The sequence below is a fragment of the Polyergus mexicanus genome, unplaced genomic scaffold (genome assembly GCF_030449975.1).
Source record: "Polyergus mexicanus isolate NDT 795.1 unplaced genomic scaffold, iyPolMexi1.0 SCAF_4, whole genome shotgun sequence".
Classification (NCBI taxonomy): Eukaryota; Metazoa; Arthropoda; class Insecta; order Hymenoptera; family Formicidae; genus Polyergus; species Polyergus mexicanus.
In genome coordinates this window covers 1,214,821-1,225,741 of record NW_027223324.1, presented here as the reverse complement: position 1 = coordinate 1,225,741, position 10,921 = coordinate 1,214,821, and the positions used below count along the sequence as shown (strand labels likewise).

Genomic DNA, 10,921 nt, shown 5'->3' with positions numbered 1-10,921 from the left:
GGCAAATTCATTTAGATGGACTAAGAGCGCCCTCCCTCGATGCTGCCCCCATTCAGTTTCTATATTTGATCGGTATTGAAGAGCGACAGAAAAACTGAGAAGGTATTACAGATCTCATCTTATCTACTATATTGTATGTCGATACCAAATAAAAGTTTCATGTTCCTATTTTGCCAACGTTTTCTAAGTAATGCTACCTTTTGTAGCCCGTATGATGGAAAGAAACCCATAGATGGACCCAGATGGATCTAATTCGGTTAAAAATGCTTTCATACACGATACAAAGCCCACAATACGATTCAAAGATCCGAACCTCAAGACGGTGGAGGTTAAGTGATTAGAGTGGTAAGAGTTGTTCGAAGGTGCATTGCTTCGATGGTTTATTCCGCGAAAATGGATCATTTGATATCTCGAAAAGAAACAATTTGAGTAAATTTAGCGATAACAATTAAATAATCTTTGCCAGTGACAGTTCGTGCGCAGCCATATTGCAAATATTATGTTAAACAGCTGATCACGCGTGACAGACAACTGGATGTCCAAAAGAATTTTCTCCTTCTCTTTTGTGTCTATAAAAAGAAAAAAAATATATTTTGATACTTTAGCTAAAAACACATTATTAAATAAACTTGTTTATAATTATTTCGATATTTTTACTTGCTTCGTTATCAAAAGAACCTATTGATATACACTATTAAATATTAATAATTATAAATGCTATTAATTTTCGATAGATCGATAAAACGCTGATGTATTATTCAAAATAAAAAAAGTGTCTCTTCGCCAACTTCCCAAGACGAGCCAGTGTATAATATCAATGATGTAAGCTGCCTCGCATTTCACGCATCATATTTTCAGCGTCGCCTCTCACCGTTCTTTCGCGAGTCCTACGCGCGTGTGTAAGTACGCGGATACACGTGGTTGTATGACAGGCCATAGTAGGTAGGTAAAGTCATACACCCACCTTTACAGGTGGTCCGTTTTTCATTCACGCCGTGCAATCCGCCGCGTGTTGCAAGAGAAACTTGCGAGGAACTCCTGAAGAATATCCGCTCCGTTCCAGTAGCCTTTTTATACATCATAAGGATGTTGTTCGCGGCTCATCCTGTGTCGCTGGTGCTCGTATATATATTCACGGTCACTGCCATTGGCGGCAATTACACAGATATCAATCTACCGCACACGCACGTCAAGTATTATTTTAACTCTTTTCCCACGGAAGCAGAAAAATGCCGCAACGATGCGACCTGCCCGTATAAGGTAAGGCTCGTATTTAATTCCTCATCGATATTCTTCGCTTTCACCCTCGTTTTTCGTATGTATGATATACTTAAATATATTATATAAAAATATGAAAAATTTTATTTATCAATTTCGAAAACGATTTTACTTAGTTTTGCAAATAGGCATTACAATACCAGATATTACCCCATATATATTTTCATTCATAAAAAAACTTCTCGAATTGTTCTTACATTTTATGTATTATATTTTATATAATTAATGAAAAAGCATGTCAATTTTGCGATATACTCCAGGACAATCTCGATACAGAAGCCTGTTGGGGCTACGAGGAAGGCTGCAAAATGGAAAATTTTTTTTCCATTCCACACTGTCCAGGAGATCACAAAGGATGGGTCGCTACAAAAAAAGCTCAATTAGATACGTATTACGCACAAGGTGATTTCGGATACGTGCGCGACCAGAGGAAAGAGATGATGCTATTATGCGAGCCATTGTTCGTGGTGAGCTCACTGAATCATAATATAAATCTGACGTTATGCACGGAATATAAAAAGATAATTAAGTCGATATCATGATCAAATTTTTTTCAGGATGATTCGTCCTTGGAATGCTCAGAGCATATGAGATTTTGCAGAGCGAGAAATGTGATGCTAAATTTTACGGATTTGCTAAATCGCAAGGAACCTATACGATACAAAATGGACGTTTTAAAAGAAGGTCAAATTGGCGGCTACTGTGGGTAAGAAAATATCAGCGAGCAAAATAGATCACCTGTACGAGAAATTGGAAAGTATCTAACTCTCTCTTCTGCGATCAGGCTGAACGAAAGGAGAGTACAGGAAAATGCAAACCATATGAGCCCATTGCAATCCTGGGGACCAGAATTACGAAATTTTCGAAAATTGCATCGTCGGCCGATCATTCACGGTGATTGCGATCTTGTTATAGAAAAACCGACCTTCATTATGAAAATAGATGCCAGTAAGTTTAAAGATATTCGCACAAAAAGATTTTCTCAAACAAATTATTCATATTCATCATTTTTTTTATAGTATTAAATATGTATCATCATTTTTGCGACTTCTTCAACCTGTATGCGTCATTGCACGTGAATCTTTCGCACCCATCCGTCTTCGACACAGATACTCATATAATGATATGGGAAAGTTATAGGTACATAAAACGAAGTATAACACAAAATTGGCACAAGTATGAAATAAAAATCATGAATCGTTAGATATATCAAATTATGTTTTGCTTTCAGTTACCGATCGGCATTCCAAGATACTTTTGAAGCATTCACTAGAAATCCATTGTGGGATCTAAAAACATTTAGAGGCAAAACAGTATGTTTTAAGAACCTGGTGTTTCCCTTATTGCCACGAATGATATTCGGACTGTACTACAATACTCCATTAGTACTATCATTGTATATCCTTTCATTATGATAGTTCAAAAAAGCTCTAAAAACATTATTAATTACAAGAAAATATTTTTTAGATTTATGGCTGTGAAAAATCCGGATTATTCAAAGCTTTCAGCGATCATATTCTACATAGACTTCAAATACCTCTTCATCAAAGGAAAGATCGCAAAATCCGTGTCACATTGCTAAGTAGAGAAACTCAATATAGAAAAATTTTGAATGAAAACGAATTGTTAAAAGCTTTGAAAGAAAACCCGGAGTATAAAGTCAGAAAGGTAAAACTTCAATAGATTTAATATTCTATTTATCGTATGTCATACTACCGATTCGTTTTTGCAGGTAGTATACAATAAAAATGTGCCATTCAGAAAGCAGCTGGAAATCACTAGAAATTCTGACATTTTTATTGGCATTCATGGTGCCGGATTGACGCATCTAATGTTTTTACCAGATTGGGCAGCGGTGTTTGAAATGTAAGATCGCTATTAATACTTCTAAAAATATGATTGTGAAACATTATGGTAGAGCATTATGCTATATTCGTTCCAACTGTTCTCAGATATAATTGCGAAGATCCTAATTGTTACAAGGATCTTGCACGATTGAGAGGCGTGAAATATTTTACATGGGAAGATACATTAAAATTAGTACAGCAGGATCCAGTATGTTTATATACATTTCATTGAATTTTAATATTTAAATATATGACAAAATATATAATAAAACTTAAAAATAATATATTTAAAAATTTATAGGGAACGCATCCCGACGGCGGAGCTCATGCTAAATTTACAAACTATAGTTTTGATGTTAAAGAATTCCTGAGAATCGTTTCGCTTGCAAGACATCACATAAAACATCATAAGGCGTTTAACAAGTTTATCAATAATTTTCACAGTGAAATACAAAATGATACTAAAACGACGGATAATAAAGAATCGATACAATCTACTAATGCAAAAGAATCTATTCGGTTGCAAGAAAAGTCGAATATATTATCCAAAGATGAATTGTGAACAAAATTTAGGTACTAAATTTTAAAAATTTAGATATTAAATTTTAAAAATTTAGATATGTTAATAAAACAGATTGAGTGGTGTGATCTGAAATGCAGTAAAGCATTTGTTATTGAACAAATCTTTTTACTCATTTTTTTATATTAATGTATATTTTAATAAATAAATGTGTGATGTAATTCTTTCGATATGTTTGAGTTGCTTTTGGCAGTGTTTCCTCTTAATTGCTAATTCTTAATTATAAAGTGTTTATATAATATCTATATAATATTTAATTATATATATATATATATATATATATATATATATATATATATATATATATATATATTTGATTATATAAAAATTAACATAATTTATAATAAAAATAGTTTTCTATACATGTGTTGAGATATAAATTATACAATCATTTTTAGCGATATAGAAACAAATATGAAAATACTTGAAGGAATAATACTTTTAGCATAATTATCAAAAATTCTATTTCAAAAGTTGGAAATTCATGAAAATTGGCTTATTACAATTTTTGGAAACTTTTCACAATTTAACTGATAATTGTAATCTGTAAAGTATCAATGCAGAAAATATACTTATAGCCATATATATAACTAATATTAATACAGCTACCAATTGTTTTGCATATAATGTGTAGACCAACATATTGACAAGACCAGTCAAAACATTACTAAGAAGGAAGAAAAACAGACCATTGTAATTTACAGCATCACAAATTTCCAAAGATCTCTTAACTACACATTCTTTATTTTCTTTCCTATCACTCTCAACATTTTTTTTTAAATTTAATCGCAAGTTTTTACTTAATTTCTTTGTTTTACTTTCATTGCACGGTTCACTCGCTGCATAATTAGTTATATCTAGCACAATCTCTACAAGTAATAACAAAGTAAGCAATGTAGTTGTCAAAGTCAATATCCACATACAATATCCAGCATTGGCTAATCTTCTTGAAACCTTTGAGTATGAATCACATAATAATGTTGCGATACAAGCTTGTGCAGATATCAAAGATAACTTAATACATAACAACATAGACTCATTGTAGCTTGCTTCAAATTCAAGACCAAGATATAGTTTTACAGAAATGTTCAATTTTGTATATGAATTTTGATATGTGGAATGGATTAATCTTCCAACAGCTACACCAATGAAATACAAACCTACATAACCAGGTACAGAAACTAAGCCTTCTCGATTGGCAGAGAAAAAATCATCTCTTGGACTATCTCTTAAAACCCATGTCTTTAAACCTTTTGTGCTCATAATATACTCATGCATACCCAATATCCAAGCACCTGACAATAGCGAATACTTCGAGCTAATCGTACTGGTAATCATACTAGTAAATAATTTAACAACAGCTAAAGTTATAAAGAAATTCCAATGAATGCCGTATTCAGTGACATGCTTCTGATATCCTATATACTCAACTGCTACAAAACGCCCAAAACCCAACACCAAAAGAGGTACACAGCTTCGGAAACAATTTGTTATATTTTTCATCAGAGTTTCCTGAAATCCCGTTTGGCGATAAGTGGAAATGTCTCGAGCTTCTGGTGCAACTAAGGCATTGGCTAATATAAAAAGCCCAACACCCGTATCCATTAAACTATATCCAAACACTTCTGTCTTGGCAAACTTTCGCGGAAAGATTCGAAAGTCGACAGCTAATATACAAATCGCAGTTATAATATTGGTTAACGCGCGAAAGTTAGTTATGAAGGGCCTTTTACCGGTAACCGGCCGCACATCTAAATTAGAAAGATGAGTGCCCTTACTTCCTAATAACATTATATTTAATGCAGAAATAGTTATCATTACGATACATACACTACCGATGTGTTCCGATAATACAGTACAGCATAAAATAGTCGGGATAATAATTAGTACGAATTCTATGACAACTTTCACATTTTTGTGGGTGTATTTCCTAAGGACTGCCAGAGTCGTCGTTGTCAACAAGATGCCGCAAACGTTCGGTAAAAGCGTGAAAATTACCTCTTGCGGTGTCGTACCTCCGTGATTAGAAACGAACGCTTCTTGTTCAAGACGATATTGTTCCTTGCCCAACGCCATCGTTGCAGATACATTGAATTTCTCAGGCGTTCTCTACGAGCGTTCCAATCCAATTATAATTTTACGCAACTGATATAAAAAGCATACTTGACGTAGACGAGAAACTTACAGTTGCGGACGATCTTTCCGTTAATTCATAATTCGGTCGGGTGTTTCACGACAAATATGCAAAATGTTGTATGTAAATACGCATAGTGCAAATTCGCATAGCAACGCCATCATATCTACTGTGTTGAAAATTGTAATTATTTAGCACTTTTTACACTGTCGATAAAATCGTTATTTGGTGTATATATTCGCGCTAATGCTAATAATACTCGCCAAATACAAACACAAACCACAAACAAGTGCGTAGAAAAATGGAATAGTATAATCAAGAAATAGAAAATTACATGGAAGAAAAATCTAAAAGATCTTTTCCTTTTGAAGAAAACTGTGTTATAAGCAATAAAAGTAAAAAGATTAAAGTGCATACCAATCAAATGTCAAATAATATGGAAAATGTATCGACATCTCGATATACTTTTGCAAAACATTCCAAAGTACAATTCTTAGAGGGAGATAAGAAACTAAATAAGGAACATGTCTCGCTTGTTGAAAAAATGATGCCGACAAATGTTGCAGCTTACATAGGACAAAAACAAATTATTGGTCCAGGCACTGTCTTGGGTCACTTACTGGAAAAGGGAGAGATTTCCAGTATGATATTTTGGGGTCCACCTGGATGTGGAAAGGTAATTTTATTCTTTACTATTTTTTATACTCTTTACTTTTATACTTTATAGTAATTATCTTTGTACTTTATATTTTAGACGTCCTTAACCAATATAATAGCATGTTTAAGTAAAGAAACAGCAAGTGATAATGTGTACATTGTAAATTTATCTGCAATAAATTCTGGTGTAAAAAATATAAGAGATGCTGTTACCGCAGCAAAGAACAAATCCAGATTTGGATGCAAAACTATTGTTGTTATGGATGATATTCATTATTTCAATAAACTTCAGCAAGATATATTTTTGCCGCATGTAGAGGCAGGAACATTCACTTTAATTGGGTGTACTACTGAAAACCCATCTTACAGTTTGAATCCAGCTTTGTTAAGTCGTTGTCGTGTATTTGTACTAAATAAACTAACAGAATGTGATATAACAGAGATTCTTCATAAGGCAATAGAATATATGAATGGAAGCATATTCAGTGTACAAGAAAAAAATGAAATGAACAGAAAACAGTTACATTCCCATTCAAATCTTAAATTTCGTATTGATAATGATACAATACAGTGGCTAGCAGAAGCGTGCGATGGTGATGCACGTGTAGCTCTGAATACTCTAGAATTAGCGGTGCTTGCAAAAAAGACAGATAGATTAAAAACATTTTGTAATAATGATATTATTCTGAAAGATATTAAAGAGAATTTAATAAAAGCACATGTGCTTTCTGAGAAAGAAACCAATCAGAGCCATCATCTGTATTCTGCTCTTCATAAATCAATAAGAGCTGGTAAAGCAAATGCTTCTCTGTATTGGATGGCTAGAATTATGGCAGCTAAGGAAGATCCAGTAAACATTGCAAGACGATTAGTTAGGATATCTAGTGAGGATATTGGTCTAGCTGATCCAGATGCTTTAGGTAAAAAAAGAGATTGTTTTCACATAGTATACATAAATAAATTGTTCTTAAAATTTAGGTGTAGCTGTTGATACAATGTATGGATGTCAAATGATTGGTATGCCAGAGTGCGATGTACTTTTGGGACAATGTACAATTTATTTAGCGAAAGCACCAAAGTCTCGATCAGTATACAATGCGTTAAAAGCAGCTAAGGACGTTATTTTGGGACACGAAGACCCTCAGCCTGCTGTGCCATTACATATAAGACGTAAGATTTTATTTCTTTGCTTATGTAATTATCATTTATTTCATTGCTTTTATAATTATCGCTTATTTTTAATATTACAATAACCTATCGTCTTTTCCTTACAGATATCGATTGTTTACCTACAGAATTACAGCACATCAATTTTTTTCAAGAAAAAGAGTATGTAAATATTTAAAATACTAATATTTAATACTATACACGGTTTTTTATGCTATATTTATATTCAATTTTTTTTTATTAACCTTCTCAACTTCCAAGATAGAATTGTTATCAATTTCCATATATTTTAAGCTAAAACTGATCAATTGATTAACTTCTTACTAATCGAGATACATCAACTTATATTATAGATATTTATCTCAAAATTAGCGAGTTATTTAATAACTATTAAAGTACCCGCATATCTCTACACACCAAACTTTATAAATATCGAACTTATACGAGTGCTTTATTTATATACGTTATATTTGATTTTAGCGCGCCATTGTCGCATACGCAGATCGACCAATGACGTTACGCGCTACGTAATGCGTCAGCCATTGGCTGATACCTCAGTTCACGCTGTTTAGCGTGGGACAGAACATACTGGTCTTGTCGTTGTAAAATCTTTCCCACTTACATCACATTTTTAAAGACGGCTCGACGCACGGCAGACGCTCGAAATCGTGACAGCCTGTTCCGCGCACGTGTCGCACGTTAAATTACAGTGCCTGCCCTACATGCAGCGTCGCTCGCCCTATCCATAACGCTATGAAAATCTGGACGTCCGAACATATCTTCGAGTAAGTATGGAGTGAACGCGGATACTCACTTCATATAGTGCTTCATTACTTCTTCGTCGACATTATTCCTGTGAAATTCATCTAAAAACAATAACTCGGCTACACTCCTAACAACCTCGTTATCGTTAATCGTTTTACTTGTTACATTTCATGAATAAGGCAACTTCTCGCTAGGGAGGGGGAAGCAAAGATGTAGGTTATATATGTATATATCTGTGACATCTAGAATTCTATAGTACATTTATATCTTTTTAATTTGCTTTTTAGAATTATAAAACATTGTATTCTATCTCAAAAGTATAGAAGAAAATTAAAATAGCACATTAATTTAATCCATGTTATATAAGGTTAACGTTTTCTCTCAGAACAGAATAATAATTTTTATATATATTTTTTTAGACAATAATAATTTTAATAAATCTCTTTCCCCCTTTCCGCAGTCATCCATGGGAAACGGTAGCGCAAGCTGCATGGAGAAAATACCCGAACCCTATGGTACCTTCGGTAATCGGGGCGGATGTCATCGACAGAAAAGTAGTTGACGGTGTTCTTCACACCCACAGACTTGTTGTATCTACACAATGGGGATTTCCTAAATGGACGCAAGCGGTAGGTCTTACTTGTAATTTTGCCACGTGTCACTCTATTATCGCGCGCGCGTTCGATATCATATCTAACTTAACCTAACCCAACCTATTCTTGAACGGTAATCTGTGAATGTCAGAGTTAATATAATTGTAATAGTTTCTTGACTCATTTTATGTAAATGATATTGATATAGATTAAATGAAAAATTAGTCTTCTTATATAAGATTTTTTATTCAATATATATTTCACTATATAAAGCTCGATACCAACACCGTTGCAATACAGTTTGTTGATATACGAGAAACCAATACAATTGTATCGACTCATAATACGCTGATATAGACATACGAGCTTGTTACGTGCTTGTTACGTATAGCTTTGTCACGTGCCATTTATGAAATGCTTACCTAGCATCTTGCGGATGTATTGATACATTGTTATACATGTAATCTTTTTAATCTCGTATACAGTTTTTTTATGAATGAATAAATTTGTTTCATAATTCAAAATATATACACACAGGACTATGAATATTTTGTCGTGTGAAATGCTATAGTATTGTTTTGCAATAATGTAATTAGCGTAAAGGAACATGTCTTTTTGTTGTGGATAAATTTTTTGTTTAAATATTAGTCAGCTGTTTTCACTTCAAGAAACAAAATAGTATCTCAGCAAGAGAATGCTACAATGCAATTTACATTACAATGCAAAGTTTGAAATAAAAGAATTTTTACTTATGCCATACATGTTCCATGAAAGCGCGATATTATAATGCAAATTTTGAAATTTAATACAAAGAAACGTCATCGCGCGTGATTCATTCTGTAATCACTCAAATCTAATCTTGCTATTTAATCGTTAATGAGGAAAGATTACATATGATTGCACAATGTAGCACGACATTGAATTTTTCTATTATAAGAAGATAAAAAATTGCTCTATGTGTCGAGGCAGCAATAAAGCTGTGTTGTAAAGAATGTTTCATTGCGTTCTCAAGTATATAGCCACATGGATATACTATACAAGGTCGTTGCTTAAGACAGAACAGAGCGCAATGGTCAAGTTGCCCGAACCTTGCGACGACTTACCAACAGCTCGGTTCATCGATTTTTATAACGCACTCTCGTGGAACGTGGATAAAACCACTTCATTCATGCGAAAATTTATCAAAACAATCTTTTCGAGACTTTATGTTGTCTGCTAGCTTAAATAAGTTATCGACTCGCGCTGATTACGCAGAAACCTTTTACAATTTAATCTTCCAACTTTTCATGTCACGCGAAATTACTATTAACTATACTGTTGTTATGTACTTGGCGGAAGAAGATATAACTTAGAGTAATATAATTTGAACAACTATAAAATTTTTTGATTGTTTATCTCTTGGTCTTTTGTACAAATGTAGCATGTTCGATTACATCTCAAAAAATATATAGATATCTTATAGCCATTTTCAATTGCTTGACTTAAATAGCTCTAAATCTCTTGCATGGAAAATTTAAATTTTGATTCGTAGTCTTTGCCATGTCTCTTTAGATTGAAATAAATCTTTGAATATATGATACACGCGATGATGTATCATATATTGGTACTTATATCTCGTTAATGATTAATATTTTAGAATGCACTGACTCTTAATATCAGTCGAATCAGGCACGATACATATATCAGTCTTGATAGCATCAGTGAAGAAATGAACTTTGAACGCAACTGTAAACGTTACAATATGATTAACTTTTTGTGATGACGGAATTAGCATGTTGGTTGACGTTTGATTTTCTAGTGAACTCTTGCGTGAACAAGAGCTATTCGTGTCATACTTACAGCAGTATTTTAGATCGAAATACAAAATGTTCGACAAGTTTTCACAAGTTTGTTACAAATT

At 33.2% G+C, this 10,921-nt stretch overlaps 4 protein-coding genes across 5 annotated transcripts in view; 3 read left to right on the top strand and 1 right to left on the bottom strand.

Annotated features, from left to right (window-relative positions):
• The first annotated feature begins 262 nt into the window (after positions 1-262).
• On the top strand, positions 263-3,852 carry Eogt (EGF-domain O-GlcNAc transferase). The gene is made up of 11 exons (XM_070294394.1): positions 263-899; positions 973-1,260; positions 1,539-1,745; positions 1,836-1,984; positions 2,063-2,226; positions 2,298-2,418; positions 2,510-2,663; positions 2,746-2,946; positions 3,011-3,144; positions 3,231-3,333; positions 3,427-3,852. The coding sequence occupies exons 2-11, from the start codon at positions 1,087-1,089 to the stop codon at positions 3,685-3,687; spliced, it is 1,668 nt and encodes a 555-aa protein (XP_070150495.1). The 5' UTR covers positions 263-899; positions 973-1,086; the 3' UTR covers positions 3,688-3,852.
• Positions 3,853-4,012: 160 nt separating this feature from the next.
• LOC138932494 (uncharacterized) lies at positions 4,013-5,992 on the bottom strand. The gene is made up of 2 exons (XM_070294395.1): positions 5,891-5,992; positions 4,013-5,814 (listed from the first exon to the last, which is right to left on the bottom strand). The coding sequence occupies exon 2, from the start codon at positions 5,779-5,781 to the stop codon at positions 4,225-4,227; it is 1,557 nt and encodes a 518-aa protein (XP_070150496.1). The 5' UTR covers positions 5,782-5,814; positions 5,891-5,992; the 3' UTR covers positions 4,013-4,224.
• A 131-nt stretch (positions 5,993-6,123) lies between these two features.
• Positions 6,124-8,228, top strand: LOC138932861 (ATPase WRNIP1). The gene is made up of 5 exons (XM_070295091.1): positions 6,124-6,515; positions 6,594-7,416; positions 7,475-7,666; positions 7,771-7,825; positions 8,144-8,228. The coding sequence occupies exons 1-5, from the start codon at positions 6,174-6,176 to the stop codon at positions 8,175-8,177; spliced, it is 1,446 nt and encodes a 481-aa protein (XP_070151192.1). The 5' UTR covers positions 6,124-6,173; the 3' UTR covers positions 8,178-8,228.
• Positions 8,214-10,921, top strand: part of Slmo (PRELI domain containing slowmo) — a 27,855-nt gene continuing 25,147 nt past the window's right edge. Inside the window, exons 1-2 of one of the 2 annotated variants that reach the window (XM_070295094.1) lie at positions 8,214-8,448; positions 8,889-9,057. In XM_070295094.1, coding sequence (XP_070151195.1) covers positions 8,417-8,448; positions 8,889-9,057 — 201 coding nt within the window. In that variant the 5' untranslated portion in view covers positions 8,214-8,416. The remainder of the gene's footprint in view (positions 8,449-8,888; positions 9,058-10,921) is intronic. The other variant, XM_070295093.1, reaches the window with a different exon arrangement.